Source organism: Opisthorchis viverrini, assembly GCF_000715545.1.
Source record: "Opisthorchis viverrini unplaced genomic scaffold opera_v5_337, whole genome shotgun sequence".
Classification (NCBI taxonomy): Eukaryota; Metazoa; Platyhelminthes; class Trematoda; order Opisthorchiida; family Opisthorchiidae; genus Opisthorchis; species Opisthorchis viverrini.
This window is the reverse complement of record NW_008751995.1, coordinates 90-18,863: the sequence shown is the minus strand read 5'-3', so window position 1 is coordinate 18,863 and position 18,774 is coordinate 90. Positions and strand designations below refer to the sequence as shown.

Here is an 18,774-nt window from a genome sequence, read left to right as displayed (position 1 = left end):
GATGTTCCTTATGCCTCCATAATGGTGGAAACTGCGATGTGGACAGCGCATGACCTGACAGAAGAGTGTGAAGAAGATCACGAAGAGTTTGAGTTTTGTTGGTGTATTACGCCTGGGATCCTCGTGGTCCCTCCTGTGCCTGACTGGAGACATTGCAAGAAACGGCGGCTGATCGACGTCAGCGGTTTTCGTGCTCTCACTCTCTTTCCAGGTTGTATGATTTGGGCGCTTGGAGATGTGGGTACATCAGTATGCTTTCCATTCTAAAGCTTCATATATTGGTAGTTAAACTTTGTTGTTTTACGGCAGAGAAGGTTGTCAGCGCTGGTGGTGCTGTTTGACTATGATGATGCGTGGGCGGCTTTTTTCTTGCTTGCTTCAAAGTATGAACATTAAAAGCATCGCGATCGATTGTGTATCGAGGCTTGGGGATATCAGCGTCGGTCGATGCGCTGATGTTGCTTCCAAAACAGATGCAGGACGAACAGAGTGATCAGCCCCAATTCGTAAGTCTGCAGGGAGGGAGTTATTAAAGGGCTAGGGTGGGGGGAAGAAAGAGGGTGCGAAAGAGAGAGGAGTGGTATCAACCATAGGCTCTTTTCGTCTACCCGTTCTGCTGTATGTAGCAAGTAAGGTGACCCGGCTGATGAAACCACGTGGCGGCAAACGTCACTGGGTCACTTGACTGTTGGTTATCTGACCGAAGGGTCTTATGCTACTCGCTGCCTATCAAATAGTAAACAAAATAACACCCTTCTAAATCCATAAGATCATTTCTATATAGGAGCTTTTAACGTCCATACTTTATGTCAAATTGGCAAACAGGCAATATTTACTGAAATCTTATACTCCCATAAAGTTTATGTATGCTGCGTCTCCAAAACACGCATACAAGACCTGAACATGGTTATGCATCGCAGAACGCCAAGGATGAACTCAGTTCTTTCACATTTATCTCCGTGTGACCGGTGACCCAGAAGCGATGACTCGTGGAATGTACGGCGTGGAAGTCGAACTCAACGCCAGAGCTGAACACGCTTAGCTGGATTGGATCCCAGTGAACAGTCGTCTTTGCGCCGTCCGGTTATCCAGTTCAATCAAGCTCAATGCCTCTCGGCATAAAAAGCGGTGCCTGTTTGTAGTGTCGGCTTATCCCTCAACGGACTGTAGTTCTGATGCTGAGAAAGGTACTTTCTATCGAGAGCTATCCGGGCTCATTCGTCAGGCGAAACCACTGACACTGTGATTTGTGCAGGCGATATGAATGCCCAAACAGGTCATCTGGGCTCCTTGGAATCACATTTGGGCGGTCGATTCGGAGTCGCTTCCCGCCGCACAGACAATGGAGATCAACTCCGTCAGTTACGTGCTGACCATGAATTGTATCTGACAAGTACGAACTTTTAACACAAACGTTCACATAGCGTAACCTTGCGGCCACCAACTGCAAATCAACCATGGACCCAGTTGAACCACGTAGCCACCGGCCTCCTATGGAGAGCCACAATTCAAGACTGCTGTTCCCTCTGGGGTACACCACTTGATTCCGATCATGCCATGGTGCGTGCTTACTTGACAGTTCGTTTTCCTTCAGGCCCTCGCAAGCTAGCAAGAAGTATGCCAATCCACTATCTTCGAAGAACTGCCATAGCTCAACAGTACCGATCTGAGCTACCTCAACAACTCTTCACGGACACTGTGTGAAAATTACCGTGGCATCAGCCTGTTTGCTGTGGTATCAAAGGTTCTCTCTTATCTTATCCTTGGAAGGTTGACCGAACACAGGGAGAGACAGATCCGTGAAAACCAAGCTGGGTTCCGTCCCAGAAGAGGATGCACCGATCATATTTTCACCTTCCGACAAATTCTTGAACAGCGGCACTGATTACAGCAACCAACAATGGTTGTATTTATCGATCTGAAAGCTGCCTTTAACTCTATGGACCGTCAGGCACTATGGCAGTGTATGCGAAGCAATGGTGTTCCCTATAGATTCTTGACTCTCCTTAAGGCGCTATACGCCAACTTCCGCGGCCGTGTGAAGGTCTACGGAAAACTGTCGCCTGAGTTCGCCACATTCAGTGGTGTCAGACAAGGCTTTCCTCTTTCACCTTTCCTCTTCAACTTCATCATTGATACGATCATGGAAGACTCACTATCAGTCTCCAATTGCTGTGGGGTCAAAGTGCTCCCTAAGCGTCCGCTCACAGATATCGAGTATGCAGACGACATAGCTCTTCTCGCATCTGACCCCGTGGTAACACAAACAATATTAAATATTCCAAGTAATTCTGCTTCACGGTTCGGCGTGTGCGTCACACCTGCAAAGTGTAAAGTGCTACTGCACGGCTGTGTGGCTCGAACCATAGCCTTATGCTTGTGAATGAGCCGATTGATGTAGTAGACAACTTTGTTTTGCTGTCGATGATGAGGGTACTGAGAACTTTGTTTAACTGGGCAGCCAGAGGCGGTCAAACGATGGCTTGGCAGTGGTTCTTACAGCTGACAATGATGATTGGTGTGGTGGGACAACTGTAACCATAGTTGCATCACACCATACAATGTGGTTGTGGGGATGACTTGCCTTGTGTGTGGTTGAAGTATTTGAAACAAGCTGGGCAGATCGACTGATCAGAAACACACTGATACCTGTTTTATTCAGAATCCATGTTTTTTTCTGAACTGTACACAGGTCTTTCATAGGTAGCTTCTTCCAGTAGGATAGTACTTGAGGAAACTTCGCACTTTCATAAACAGTCGTGCGTAAGTCTGATTGGAATGGGACCTCAAGGCTACTCAAGCAAAGTGCTGTCTCAAGTGAGGTTCGTATGCGATTCGATCATGAAATGTCTGCGTGAATTCGGGGTTTCTTCAAGCAAAACGCAGTCACTCTTATGTCGGTGCACTTCCTTATTGGTGTAGGTATCTAGCGCTACCACTTTCACAAGCTGAATGATTTCTGACGCCAATGGTTGAACTGTGGAAGACCTTCACTAGGTTGTGTTCTTGTATTGATTTAATAGCATTGATGTCAATTGGCTTCTAAATGAATGGTTTATGTGTGGACCTGGGACTAGCTGAGCAGTTTGGGCCGTAGTCCTGTGAACAGAATGGCATATACCCAAAATGTACTTCTAAATCTGAGTAATAGGCCGCTGTGTTCTTGGAATCTCCTCTCTAGGGAATTATTCGATTCCGTTGTGTGAATTTTGGACTGGACCATTTAGTACTGGTCTTGGAAACACAATCCTCTGAAATTGGGCTCCAGAGTTGCACACGTTTAAAATACTCTAACCGTTCACCAGTGGTCAGATGTTCCTATCAATAAGTATGGTTCAAATCCAATTTTACGTGATCGAAATTCAGCGCTCACAAACCGGTCAGTTGACGCATTGTTCTTACAGCCAATCTGAAGCTGTTAACTCAGAGGTCAATAGTCTGCTCCCTTTGCATTGTACTGACGAGTTCCAGAGCGCTTATGTGGCTCAACTTTTCTAGGTCCGGGATGTGGTTTTTTAAGAATTCTTTTTACTGACTTCTAGTATGTGATTCCTTCTCTGGGATCTCTTGCCGAAGGCCTTACCCGACTGTCTGCTTAATCAACCAGTATTTTAGCACATATTATTCGGCGGTAATTCTAGTAAAACTGCATGTCCGGAACATTGTTTGTTCTCTTACACCCCTCAATTTTATTTCAGAATCTGACCTACCTTTGTCCGTATCCGAAGCGGTATCAGTGGAAGGTTCTCTATGAATATTTCGTGAGTGATCGGCACATGAGTACGTCCACTACGAGGATTGGTCTGTAACGCAGCAATCTCTGTCGCACAATGGCCTGTTTCGTGCAAGAGTGGCCAGTTTTCCCGCGTTGTTCAATAAGCCAGTCGGTTCCTTGTTCTTTGCATGTTTCAAATGAAGAGAACATTTTTTGTGTCGTCTTTGATAAGGACCTACTCATTTTCGATCAGAAGGTGTGCATGGTTGTTGATCTATCTGTCACTTGTAGACGTCAGCTGTGATTCTTCATTACGAGCGCTCTGAGGATTCCCTTCTGCAGTACGGTGTGAATATCGGGAGCGTTCTGAGGGCAGATGCTAAATACATCACTCTATTGGTAAGGGGGAACTTTTGATTTTTAGGCTTTCTAGACAGCGGCTGGGTATTTTTTGACGCTACGATTCAAATCCCAGGCAGTCAGTTCCACAAATTCGCCGTTGGGAAGTGAAAGGTAATGTTTTGTGTCCCTATTCACCTGTTCCTCAGGGGGGCTGGTGAGTTGCCAATAATCGATCGTGATTGGGCCGTTGAGTCTCTTACCACAATCATGGTCGGAATCGATGTAAATTGGTAAGTTTAACCACAACATGTGATTTCTGCTTCCAGTATTTGTATGTATGGGGAACATCTATTCACGACTTTCAAGAACGGCACAGTTTATATCCTAACGTGGGATGGGAAGCCGTTGGGCGACTTTGCGACATTAAGCAAAACTCCGTTTTTTCACGATGTGGAACACTCTAGAGGCAAGTCATGTTCAAATAATCCCACATTCGACTTTCTCACTGTGTTTACGAATTGCCGCTGATTCATTTTAGACATCCACCAGTGTTCATTTGTGCGCGCACCCAACCAACTGACCTAATCGATCGGAAATAATCCCAAAATGTATATGCAGTAGAGTTTGGTCTAACGGTGATTCACCTTGAATAAAATGTATCGATGCAACTCAGCCATCATTCACCGTTAGCCCAGAATAATGTGACGAACAAAGCACATAACTGTAGCTGTCCAAGACTAAACCATAACGGGTTTTGAGTGGTCACTTTCCAAATGTGTTCACTGCGCTACCGAAGGGTGTTACTGCAATCCGAAGGGCAGCCGATTTCTCTGATCTGGCTTTCATTTACACACTGGATAACGGATTGTATGCCGAAGTTAGTGAATGCACGTGTTCATTGAGTTCGAAGCAACAGGTTTCTTTTGTACTGATTGTGAGATCTACCTGCTAGGACATACCCAGCGAGGAAGTTTTCAGCACTACTATTGGTGGCTTGTTCGGGTCATTCAGAGCCGTGATGACTCGAGTCGAGATGTTTATGTTCACAGTGGTGTGGTAGCAGACAGGTGGATCCCTGTTCCTCAATAAATGTTCTAGTCACGGATGGGATTGTTTCAACTTGGAAAAGCGTGAAAGCTTCGAACGGATTAATTGCTGTCGGCCAAAGTTATACCATTGTGGAGTAATCTTGCTTTAATTATTGTAGAAAGGTTTAAATGCCTGCTAGGCAAATACCTCTGATATTGATTCAACTTTTGGAAGCACGAGCCTTTCCCCAAAGGAGGTCTGTTTCTCAGCACCTGTGCTAAGCTTTTGATTGGATGACGACCAACGACAGAGCTGACAGACCACTGATCCGTTGATCTCGCCCACTGAAACAGAGGAAACCCTCTTATGGTTGATCTCGAACGAACTATTAGAAGTGGGCTTTTCGATTGCATTAACTTGGGAAAACCCTTGGTATTTTTCTGCATAAGCACAGCTGGGAAGAAAAGCAATCGCGTTTCGTTTTTGTATTTGCGAAACTAATATGTCGCTTCCAAAAATTGCGCCCACTGAACTTCATTCTTTTATTCATGATTTCGCAATAAATCACAGGAAATGAACAGTAGGTGGCGTTTGTGCTTTTTTGATATCCGTCATGAATCGTTCTCTGATGGACGAAGGGAATCCACAGCTGGAGGATGTGGCGTTTAATACTGAGACAAACTCGATGAGTTTCAGATATTCATTATGTGTCTATGCTTCTGTGGATTGCCGTCGGCCAGGAGACATGTAATCTGGGATTTAACTATTGAGTGCAACGTTTCTCTGGCTTATTTCCACAAATAAATGAAATCCTCACCGTTTCTATGGTTCATTGCTGTTGCTAAATATCATACCTTGCTAATGGTGACAAAATACAACGATATGATGTGGCACAAGGGTAGTGCTTGATACTAAGTGGGTGAATAATTTTTATCTGCACTTTTGAAATGCTTTTTTGTGCAAGCGTGTTCCGGCTCCCACTTGATGGCAGTCTGTTTCTTCTCCATACCTTCCGGTAAATTTGATGTGAAAGCAATTAGGTTGCTTTTTCACCGATGCGATGCGCCGCGGGATTTTTGTTTTCGGTACGATTGTTGTTTGTTTCTCCCAAATAGGGACCTCCCTCTAACGGGAGCACATTTTTTAGATCCCGCAAACTTTACCTTTAGGTCGATGAACAATGTGAAACGGGTTGTGAAATAGGCTCTTCAGGGTAAATGCGAATCGATTATTCTGACGACGCAGCATTTAAGAATGCAGCGAAGTCGGAAACTTTGGCTAGGTTCAACCAGTTTCCAATGCCGTCTGTGTTTCACTGGTACACAGTAGGACCGGATGAGATTTAATCTCTCTTGTAATTAATTTCTAATATATAATGTTACAAGTCACTAGCATGCCAACGCTGGTTGACCAGCGTTGGTTTACGTCAGCGAAGCATCAGTGCCGAACGTCGATGTGCTGTCGATGATTATGATGATGGTGATGACTAATCTGTTGTAGATAATTTTTACATTATAAATTTGAGGATGACCAGTCAAATAAAGGTATCCGTGACAAGCTAAAGGAGACTGATTTTAGATTCAAGGGGAAGGTCACCAAATACTTACACCAGTTAATTAGTTTCCCCCGAACCAACTGAGCATTGATGTCCATAGTGGTATCTCACTTTAATTCTTCCTTGTGTGATAGTGAAGCCTCTAGTGGGACCGAATAGAGTCATATATATGCATCTATAACATATAATGTGTGTAGGTATATGTGCTTATGTAGGTTTCTACGTATACCTTCCTGTGTAATATATATCATATTTAAACGCTAGATCTTTCTGCCTGCCAAGGATGACTTTCCCTAGAGAGAACCCTTTGGCCAGTGCACCAAGTAGTCCATATTGTGGGAACCGTCTTGTTCTCCGTTATGAACTCTCGAGAAATATACTCAACTTTCTCCAGGTTCATCAGCATACGCATGTTTCGGTCTAAGTGCATTGAAGAGTGTACCCATTAGAATATTTACTCTTGGATGGTGGTTCAACACTTACTTGTAGCATGTGTGGGGACACAAGATTTTGTTTCATATTGCGGCAGCCTCGAAATTTTAAGGTGCCCTCTTGTCACCTTTCTACTCTGCCTTAGAGATCTCACTATGGATAGGTATTCACTTAAATGTTTTGCTACTCCATTACCCAACAGAAGGTCATCAAAATTGTCTAATCCTGATAAATACTTCGTACGATCAGTTGTTCTCTGACATCCTTTAGCAACGCAGCTTTGTGAGTGTCAGTCACCACAGACGCAGTCCCTGATACCTCTAATTCGCATTACCGGTATGTGTTAGGACGCATTTTGTTGTTGGGCACAGCCGTGAATATCATATTACGTGAACAGATACTGAACATACTATCTCTCTTCTGAACCGTGGGATTATTTGACTATGAAGACTCATCATTTCACCATTTCACTTGAGCGAGATCACTCGGCGGTTGGAGCGCGAAGTTGTCGGCCGGAAGGTCCGTGGTTTGAGCCTGACCTCCGCCTCTCGACTTCCCCTGTCTAGGCTTGGGCAACCTGGCAGTATCCCAGCCCTCATGCCCCTTCGGGTAGCAAGGCAGCTAGGCACCAAAAGAGTGTTACAGCTGAACAATTTTTTCATTTCATTTGAGCCGCTCAATAGTGTATACCTACTTGTAAGATAACACGTTTTCTGGTTGACTTCCATTAGTTATGGTCGAGTAGAGACTTCAAAGAATACGCAGGTATTTTGACTGCCGAATTCACCACAACTGTTTACTATCGCTCATTGCCCTAACAGATAAACTAACTGCTTGGCTTTGAACAACATGGGAGGTTTTCAAAGTGACTTTGCCTCTCATGGTGAGTTTTTGAGAGGCAAATGTGGAACAAAATAGAGTTCGTGCTGGGGACCTCATAAGTGTGCAATTATTGAGATGTGTATCGCTTTTATCATTTGTATTAATTGGCACAAGCCGTCCTTCTCATTCGTCCTCCACGATCTCAAAACTTCTTTGGATGAATTGTGTGCAAATCACAAGACAGGTTGTTGCAAAAAATAAATAACTTTGGGGGACTAGAGGCGTTTACTCATGTCGAATAAGTCATTTGACGTACTTCGTCTTTCTGGTTCTTTCAATGGGTAACTGATTCGTTCGAAGGTCTTCCTCTTGCCAGTCTTGTACGTTTTACCAGTATCCATCTACACTTCAAGAAGAGGGACAGTCTCAACGTTGTAGAAATCAATAGGTCACTCACTGTCATTCACATTATCTTGAACACACATGGACCGAATCTTTGTATGCATTATGTTCCGTTTTCAGCTCGCAAGTTGTCATCTCCCGGTATCTTTTGCCAAGCTGTTGAATGGGCACCGACTTTCGGAGGTGTAATAACGATTTTATCCTCGGGCGACATAGCTCTACTGAGAGTTCTGAAAAATGGTGATGGAGTTTGGGTACGTGCTGAAGTTTGAAGCTTTAATCTTTTTGGCAGTGAACTTGTTCATTGTCGCATAGCACTGCTAACACAGATTTGTGCTAAACCTGTCTGACGAATCTTGTTGTTGATACTAGAAGTCCCTGCTGAATTTGCACGATGTCTTGATGTGGTATTATGTTCCGGGATCCTTTCGCTTAGGTGGTGAGCAGGAGAAAAACGCTGTTACAAACAAACAGTTACGGTTAGGGTCAAATGTACTGATCCCTTGACTGGTATGAAATGGAGAGTGTGTCGTCTGTTGTAAAAATTTCGATTGCGTTCAGTCAGTCTATCCTGAACGAAATGTATGCAGTCGAATGCGTTTTTTTTAGTGTAAGTATACTGATTACTGCGCCTCGTGAAAGATATCGAGCAGAGACCACCTAACCAGCCCTTCATCCTACATGGTGTTATGTAGATAAAGACTTCGTCATTTGCCTACAAACCTTATGCTTTTTGTTCCCGTGGAGATGTTTGTGGCTCTTGAGAAAGTGAACTGGCGCGCGACTTAAAACTATTGATTCGTTTAGCAGGATATTAAGCGACCTTGACTTACTGTGACCTCAGGTATGAGAACTCACCAGATATCAGAAAACAGCATGAGGTCTAATAGATGTCCCATTTGAGTCCAAACCTGATGCCAATTTGATTTGCAAATGGACGGTTTCGCGTTCATCTGCTTGGCACCTGGCGTCCCAAAGGAGAAGTAGTTGATCAGATCCCAGTAGTCAGTCTCCTAATCAGCCAGTAGTGTGTTTTCTCCTAATTTCGATCATTCCTTTTGGCAGTAGTTTGTCATTATCTTGTATTTTCAGAATTTAGAAGGAATCTGGGCTGAATGTACCGAAAATCCAGTTTGTCTCTCTGTCAACAATCGATTCCGTACCGTGGCAGTTGGGAGTGAGAAGTGAGTCAGTTTAATACATACTTACACTCAGTCCCGATATACACAAGCGTTTTGGGTGCGTTGTTAGTGGGGACCGCTGTATCGAGTTCAGATTTACAAACCATAGCTCATAATTTCGAAAACGAGATGTGAACTCTGTATTCGTTCCTACGGACTTTGTCGTTTGTGGATCTCACGTTATACCCTTCCGAGTACGCTTGCTTCCGGTGGACAAAGTAGCTGCATGAAGGAACTACGTTGTACGTAGAAATCCCCTCAATTCATATTTCCCATGCGTGTGGTTTTGCTTTTAACGATGAAAAACTGCCAAGCGAAAGGGATAACAGATCCCTCTGCCCATCAGGTTAGTCCCTATCAGGATGACACATGTGAGTCGTCGCTTCTCAGGTTTAACCATTTTCTGCGTTCTTTTCATTATCGCCTTCAAGTTTCGTCAGTAGGTTATCAGATCTTCCAAGAGAATTGTGGAAACTAGGAAGTTCCAGTTTGAATGCTCCCGGATAGTCAAATATCCCAACAAATTTGTTGCGTGTACTGAACCAAGAAATCGCTCCATGGTTGGGCGAAGCTTCCTTCCTTTCCTTCCAATTCCTCCGCCCTTCAGAGGATGGAAGTTCACTGATAGGCATCGGGATTTAGGCTGACGTAGTCCATATAGTTGAATCGCTTATTCACTCATACCCTTCGGAGAAATCTACCTTGACTGTGAATGCTTCGGGTCAACTCTCAGATGAACAACTCATTTCCTTGAGTTGTATAGGATGGTGGTATAGGCAGTCAGTTTCCGACCAAGCTGCTACAGGACTGGATAGGACTAAATTCAAACCTCATGGTTGCAGACGAGCCAATTGATGTGGGAGATAAGTTTGTTTACCTGGGCAGTTGTGTAGGTGCCGGCGCACTTGATGGAGATAAGATTACTTCTCGAATCGGGAAAGCCAGTGCAGCTTTTGCCAATCTCCGACACCTATGGCGCCCATATGACGTTAGTTTGTCTCTTGAGGGTAGAATTAACACCGCGACAGTGCAGTATACAGTGCTTTATAGATTGGGGACGCGGCTTCTACGCACAGAGGACATACGAAAAATGTCAGTGTTTGACGATCGGTGTCCGAAGCACTGGTCAGGTATGATTAGAACGTCGGATTGATAATGTTGAAGTACGCCAAATAGTTCTTAGAAGAAGGAACTCTGCCGCGATAGATGAATTACTTACGTTCCTTAGTTTACGCTGGTTTGGACTTACCAGAAGATCAACTGTCTCACAGAGCTCTTCTGAGTGAAAGGGATCAAGAGGTGGAAAGTGTATGACCTGGCAACGAAGTATGAAAACACCAACGCGTAAACTGAGTCGAATTGACATCTGTCGCCTCCCTGGGATGGGGGCCCTGGGACTCAAATCACCAATTGTTAACAGCACTGGCAGAAATGGCCCAATCGCTCAATCAGTGGCCCTTAGGCATCGAGGCCATCGTAATCAGCCAGTAGTGTGTTTTCTCCTAATTTCGATCATTCCTTTTGGCAGTAGTTTGTCATTATCTTGTATTTTCAGAATTTAGAAGGAATCTGGGCTGAATGTACCGAAAATCCAGTTTGTCTCTCTGTCAACAATCGATTCCGTACCGTGGCAGTTGGGAGTGAGAAGTGAGTCAGTTTAATACATACTTACACTCAGTCCCGATATACACAAGCGTTTTGGGTGCGTTGTTAGTGGGGACCGCTGTATCGAGTTCAGATTTACAAACCATAGCTCATAATTTCGAAAACGAGATGTGAACTCTGTATTCGTTCCTACGGACTTTGTCGTTTGTGGATCTCACGTTATACCCTTCCGAGTACGCTTGCTTCCGGTGGACAAAGTAGCTGCATGAAGGAACTACGTTGTACGTAGAAATCCCCTCAATTCATATTTCCCATGCGTGTGGTTTTGCTTTTAACGATGAAAAACTGCCAAGCGAAAGGGATAACAGATCCCTCTGCCCATCAGGTTAGTCCCTATCAGGATGACACATGTGAGTCGTCGCTTCTCAGGTTTAACCATTTTCTGCGTTCTTTTCATTATCGCCTTCAAGTTTCGTCAGTAGGTTATCAGATCTTCCAAGAGAATTGTGGAAACTAGGAAGTTCCAGTTTGAATGCTCCCGGATAGTCAAATATCCCAACAAATTTGTTGCGTGTACTGAACCAAGAAATCGCTCCATGGTTGGGCGAAGCTTCCTTCCTTTCCTTCCAATTCCTCCGCCCTTCAGAGGATGGAAGTTCACTGATAGGCATCGGGATTTAGGCTGACGTAGTCCATATAGTTGAATCGCTTATTCACTCATACCCTTCGGAGAAATCTACCTTGACTGTGAATGCTTCGGGTCAACTCTCAGATGAACAACTCATTTCCTTGAGTTGTATAGGATGGTGGTATAGGCAGTCAGTTTCCGACCAAGCTGCTACAGGACTGGATAGGACTAAATTCAAACCTCATGGTTGCAGACGAGCCAATTGATGTGGGAGATAAGTTTGTTTACCTGGGCAGTTGTGTAGGTGCCGGCGCACTTGATGGAGATAAGATTACTTCTCGAATCGGGAAAGCCAGTGCAGCTTTTGCCAATCTCCGACACCTATGGCGCCCATATGACGTTAGTTTGTCTCTTGAGGGTAGAATTAACACCGCGACAGTGCAGTATACAGTGCTTTATAGATTGGGGACGCGGCTTCTACGCACAGAGGACATACGAAGGATGTCAGTGTTTGACGATCGGTGTCCGAAGCACTGGTCAGGTATGATTAGAACGTCGGATTGATAATGTTGAAGTACGCCAAATAGTTCTTAGAAGAAGGAACTCTGCCGCGATAGATGAATTACTTACGTTCCTTAGTTTACGCTGGTTTGGACTTACCAGAAGATCAACTGTCTCACAGAGCTCTTCTGAGTGAAAGGGATCAAGAGGTGGAAAGTGTATGACCTGGCAACGAAGTATGAAAACACCAACGCGTAAACTGAGTCGAATTGACATCTGTCGCCTCCCTGGGATGGGGGCCCTGGGACTCAAATCACCAATTGTTAACAGCACTGGCAGAAATGGCCCAATCGCTCAATCAGTGGCCCTTAGGCATCGAGGCCATCGTCTTCAATGCGTACCCAGTCAGTTTCCGAACAAAATGAACATGTCATCGTCTCCAAAGCTGGCTGAATGCCCCACACTCCCGTCGGTGATCGAACTGTACTGGAGCCGGCGAACAAAATGAACATGTCATCGTCTCCAAAGCTGGCTGAATGCCCCACACTCCCGTCGGTGATCGAACTGTAACATCTGGAGCCGGTGTGTTTGTGGTACACGGTATATAGCTGATAAATCGAATTTGACTGAATTGAAGCTGTGAACTATGAAAGCCCGTTCTCATTTGGATTGTTGACTTATGTCTCCTTGGATGGTGACATCAATGTTTATCCATATTACTACCCGTAGTCCAGTCACGTAGTTAATCAAGCTCAAACAGCTAACTTGTCACCCTCTCTACGTCTCAGTCTCCCAGTCTCCTGTTACTCTTCCTCCTCCCATATGCGTTTGTACTCTCACTTTCCTGCCTATCATAGTTGGTCAAGACTGTAGCACACGGACCTGTATCATTGATGCATGGTTTTCCGTTGATAAGCCGAACTGTGGTGTGGTGCCGTAGTTGGTGGGTTGTTGCTTTTTAACAAAACTACAAACTCTAACGAAATCAAAATTCTCAGACAATCATTAGTTTGCCCTTACGACGAAAATGTTGGAGACGGAGTTTACCCCCGAGAAGGTAGTTATCTGATATTCTTCGGGTAAATTATTGCATGTCGGTTTCCGGGACACTGAGATGTGTGAAGTAATCGGGATACATGAGCGGATAAAACGCTCAATTGGCCAGTTTGGCGGTTTGCACAACATTCTTCTAGTTGCTGTTTTCCTGTGGTCAATTTTTAGTAATCCCATTTGTAGCGATAATTCTGATTATTTCGTTTTCAGCACAGAAGTGTCCCTGTATCGGTTGGATGAAACAACGGGAACCGTGTTCGTCCAACAGCGTCTCCGGGTTTCAAACCGCGAATACCCAGGTGAGTCAGGTTTTTCGCAACTCCTACGGATTGTTCATTCTCAAAATTGGAAGCACCATATCTCTGTTTTCTGAGCTGATTTCGATGTATAGGTACTGTATTTTCTACGTTCCTTATGTTTGTCGTTGAACCTGGTGCGCAACAATCATATTCTTGTCAGGTCAGGTTGGGTTGGTTTTCACTAACGGTAGCCTAAAAACAATTGTATTCTACACATATGTACCACAGCATCTGAAACGGAAATAAAACAACGCATACAAGTTGGAAAATCTGTGATTTTTTACTGCACATAAGCAGAGGTGGTGTTTTTTCGTCGGTTCTATCTTTCTCACTCAGCGAGAATTCCTGTGAAAATGGTCTTGGCCTGCTTCGTGCGGTCATGAATCCTTGGTTAGTCCCGTGGCTTAACTGTCTGTTCTAACTTGGAGAGTTTGCTATCGTAGTTTTTCACTTCCTTTCAAAGAGCGACCGGGATCACTTACCTTCACGAACCTATGGTGCATGATTGGGTCCGTAGGGTTTCCAGGAGTTGTCTTTTAAAGAGGGATAGAAGCTAGCAGAAGATCAACTACAACCACTAAACGCTAGTCACTTGATGGGCATCACGTTTTGTCGTCACCTATCCGACCCTAGTTATAAGAATATAAAGTTTATCTTATTTCTCAACGGTTACACGCTAATGGAACTCCTAAATGAATCATCATTTCGGAAATTGGGTCATTTCCTGTTGCATACTAAAGGGATTAAGACTATTTGTAAGTGGTGGCCAAAGTCATTACTAACGATTTACTTGTTTTCAACTAAATGATCTGAGGTCTTTTGGCTATAGCAAGCAATCGTAAGTAACTTGGCCCACGACTCTCCAAAGTATCGTGTTCTAATGAAATTTTTGAACAAAAATGACCTTACTTCCGCCAATTATGGGAACATTGACCAGAAAACTAGATAGTATTTGTAACGAATCCATCTTCCTGTGAGACACCAGTACATAATTCTGTAGAGACGAAGGCTCTGATCCATGTGGTATAATGTCTTACCTTCTGATGCCCTTACCTCCTGAATACCGTCCCCAATGCAATGCTCTTGACCCCCTCTTTTACTGTAATAGAGAAGTCAAAATTTTACTCACTCAGGTTGTTTTTAACACATTCTGCTTGTCGGCCCATGGACCCGGGCCATCACTTTTTAACCCAAACCTTTTATAACGTCCCCTAAAGTGTGTTGTTCAATTGACCTTGTCAACAGACGCAACAACCCTTGTGGGACCGGCCACCAAACTGGCTTGGTCCACGGATGGCTACACGTTGGCAGTCGCTTGGGCTAACTGTGGCTGGGCCTTGTGGTCTGTTTTCGGAGGTTTGCTACACACCAGTCTCGGGGAACGAGTGGGTTTAGCGGACCGTATCAAAGTATCACAAATGGTATGTGCTGATGAACATGGTTTTTCGAATTCCGCGTCAAAACTTATTTCACCTTCCCCACTCATCGTTGTCTGTGCATTTCTTCGGGCTGGTTTTTCTCGCACTTGTGTATCATTTTCTTACCTTTAGTTAATAAATCGATTGCGTAGACTTGGTCAATCATATGATCCTTTTTGCATATTTGACCACGTTTAACGTGAATGGAACACTCTCATGTCACACTGATCTGTTTTCAGTTACCCCAGCGAAGCCGTTCTTTCGCTACAGGTGGAATACATTCAGGGTGAAACAGATGTCTTATTGATCTGGATCTACCAAGATAATCTACTGGTCTGCTGATTCACATTAGGACCATAAATGTTTGTCATCCTTGATGGCTATGCTTTCCCGGTCATCTGCCTTTTGCGTGTTCGATATTATTAGTACTCGGTATCTTCGAAAGGTGTTCAGTAAACTTCGCCTGCGGTTTGCGAATATTTTCAGGCCTGGTCCGCGAACGATTGCCAATTGGTAACCGTAATGTCTTTTTTGAGTCCCAAGAAGAATCATTCTCCTACTCTTGAACGATCGGCGGCTGTCGAGGTGGAAAATGAAAGGTGTGATAGTGAGCAACATCAATGTCCTGCTCATATTGCGGTGTTCCAGTTGGCTCGATCCGCACTGACTACCAACCCAACGTCGGTTAGTGAGTATTTCACGCTAACATGGTTTTTTTTCATGAAAAATATTTGTAGGCTAGTTTTAGGCGATTCGGAGCTCGTGTTATTGGCCGCGTCAATTCTGCATACGCACCGGAAATCTCAATCTGGTTGGTACAAAAGTGATAAGCTTTCCTTCATAACCGGTGTTGCAAGTCTCGCCCTATGGATAGAGTAAGAAATTCTCGTTGATTGGCAAGGCTCTGGATGATCGAATTCTAGCGATAGGTAAAGCATGGATAACTGAACTGGTTGTCTTCTGTATCGGGAATGACCTTCAGAGAAGTTGCCTTCATGAAAAGATCAGATCATTCCACCGTGCCCCCCTTCGATGAATAACTGCCAGGTTACTTAACGGGAGCACAAAGCCTGATGTAGTCTGGTTGCTTAAGCCGGCATGGGCTAGTTCTGAGCCACAAATCTTCCTGTTACTCACCTGCACATAAGAATCCTAGTTCTCTCAGAGCTTCGGAAATGCATCGCTCTGAAGAGTCATACACTTCCAGGATTATCTTGATAAACTTGTGAAGTTGCACGTAAATTAGCTAAGATAAGGATATTTCCATGGCATATAATTGAGCCTATTTAGTGAATAGGCTACTGTGTAAATTTTGCCATCAGCTGTCGGACCACGTTGTTTCACTTAGTTTTGTAATAATGTTTAAACCTGTCTCATCACTCACCAGCTAGTGTTCCACTCTTGATAGGTAGGTGAACACGGGCTGCTGGGTCAGATGTTTCTGTCAACGGTTAGGACTTGATATAGTAGCTACTGACGTGTTGGATTGTTCCAGCATCTTGAGGCATGTCACGAGTTCTTAACAGTCTTCTACGCAGGAAGTTTGCGACTCCTGTTCGCTCCATTTTTTCGGCAATTCGCCTGTAACAACTGTCAGCGCAAATGGATGTTTGCCAATTCACCTAACAGTTGTTTCTGGTGCCTAAAGAGTGTTCTTCCAGGGCGTTGGTGCAACTTTGGGGATACCTACTGCCTAGTACCTATTGAGGGCCAACTTAGTGTGGATAAGTTTACTGAGAAGACTAAGCCTTACTAGCTAAGCTTACCATAGCATTCATTCTGAAAGAAGGATGTAGTGAGCTATTCGTCACTGCACTTGTTAGAGACGAGTTTACCAGTTGTTCCGCGCTTCTGTGTCCTATATTCTAATTATCTTACCTTCTCTTCCTTTAGGATAACCACCATCATTTGCTCCTCCAAACGAGCGATCGAGTTTTGTTTTCGAACCGCAGTCAGCTGACCAGTAGTCGCAATCTCCAGACGTTGCTTGTCCCAGCGCTGTACATGAAACACAATTGGCCTTTGCGGGTAAATCCTGTTGTTGCGGACTATGCGTATACTATTCCGTTCACAGCTACCCGTGTAACTGGCGTTAGGGAGGCTAACTGCTCCATATGTTTTATCGAAGTTTACTATTTCGATAGTCCTGCTGGTCCTAGAGAATACTCTTGCCTTTTATTTATTACCGTTTACTTTGGAACAACGTTTTATATCATGTTGGTACTCGGATTGCTAGAAGCTTTTCTGAAAACAGGATCTGTTTAGTCCTGAAAAGCAATCCGCTACGCGTCTCGTTATCAGATGGATGTAGCAGAACTGGTCGTATCCCTTTGGTTGACGGTTTTCATAATCTTCGTACTGATCAAATCCTCCACGAGGATAGCAGAATAAGCCAATTAATCAGCTTAGCTAACGGCGTTTTCCTGGACTCTAATTTGTAAGTGTTACTTCTAACTGCTACTGTCGATATGTGCTTGTCATAGGATGTAATATGGATCACCTCATAAATATGAGGGACACAAAACATGCATAGGTTTGGTCGTTGGCTTGTTCACTAAGCCTGCCAATTCGTTTGCGAACGTTTCATCACCAGTCGAGGTGACATCATCAGTGCGTTATTTGGGAGCGCTACGCACAACTACGTTCCCCAATAACGCACTGATGATGTCACCTCGATTGGTGATGAAAGGTTTGCAATCAAATTGCCCAGCTCAGCGAACAAGCCAACGACCATCTACGCTACCTGGGCTACCGACATGCATAGGTTTACAGTGTTTCAGGGTTAACCTTGTTTTATACCTGAACATATAGTACCAAAATGTGTTGACTCATATAAAATGAAGCTGGAAACAGCCACTTTTTTCGGGCACGCGATGTTTCCAGTTGATTGATGTCATTGGACGAGGTTTCCTGTTAACCCCAATACTATCGTACAGCAGAGGCCGTAGCTTTTGGAAGGTCTAATTCCCAACATAGTTGGGATCGCTCCTCAAGTGCTTTTCTGTGTATCTTTTTCAAGCTTTCCACAGCGTGAACTAAGGCCAAGTTCATGTTTTGGATCCATGTGCATACACTATGAATTGCTAAAAATATATCAGAAAATAATCATTCTGATTCGCGTGGTAATCAGATAGCGATGGTTTCACCTCGTTATTATTGGTGCTCGTCGTCCTATTTGCAAGCCAACTGGTTCCGGTGAAACTTTCACTCAAATTATTTATTCCGTATGGATTATCCGCAGTACGTGGCTATGAACATGGATGGCGGTCGTATCGCTGTCTCCGGTGAATATGGGTTCGCACACTACAGTTGTGTCACGAGACGTTGGAATATGTTCGGAAACGAGGTCCAGGTTAGTTTTCCGTTGTTCGGATTGTCTGATGAGTTTATTCAATCCTATACAAATCCAGCATCGTGATCATATGCAACAACTCCAACATCCACACTGTCCTGTAACTGTACAAACATTCCCCTGAATCCCTGTGCTGAGTAGAATGAAAGCTAAATAAGAATGGCGTAGTACTTGGAGCATTTGGAAATACAGTAACTCAACTGAGATTTGCCCTGTTTAGCGCAGGTGCTGAATTCGTTAGGCGTGCGGTTTGTGACTAGTCACAGTATCCTAGATAATAATATCCTATCGAGTTGCTACTGTCCCTATCGATATAATTGGTGAGATACGATGCGTGTTAACTGATAGGGAGCAATACGCCCTATCTTTGTTTTGCGTATCTAACCCGCTTTCGTGCCTACTCGTTGCCAACACGACGATGGAGTTGGGTATGTTATGTG

At 44.2% G+C, this 18,774-nt stretch overlaps 1 protein-coding gene across 1 annotated transcript; it reads left to right on the top strand.

Moving 5' to 3' along the window:
- Nucleotides 1-1,900: 1,900 nt before the first annotated feature.
- Nucleotides 1,901-18,458, top strand: T265_10132 (hypothetical protein; the record flags this gene model as incomplete). Its single annotated transcript, XM_009176411.1, has 13 exons — nucleotides 1,901-2,379; nucleotides 4,264-4,347; nucleotides 4,384-4,527; nucleotides 7,550-7,709; nucleotides 8,426-8,551; nucleotides 9,397-9,481; nucleotides 11,041-11,125; nucleotides 13,434-13,564; nucleotides 14,810-14,985; nucleotides 15,469-15,666; nucleotides 16,876-17,010; nucleotides 18,224-18,334; nucleotides 18,393-18,458. The coding sequence occupies 13 exons, from the start codon at nucleotides 1,901-1,903 to the stop codon at nucleotides 18,456-18,458; spliced, it is 1,980 nt and encodes a 659-aa protein (XP_009174675.1).
- Between the last annotated feature and the right edge of the window lie 316 nt (nucleotides 18,459-18,774).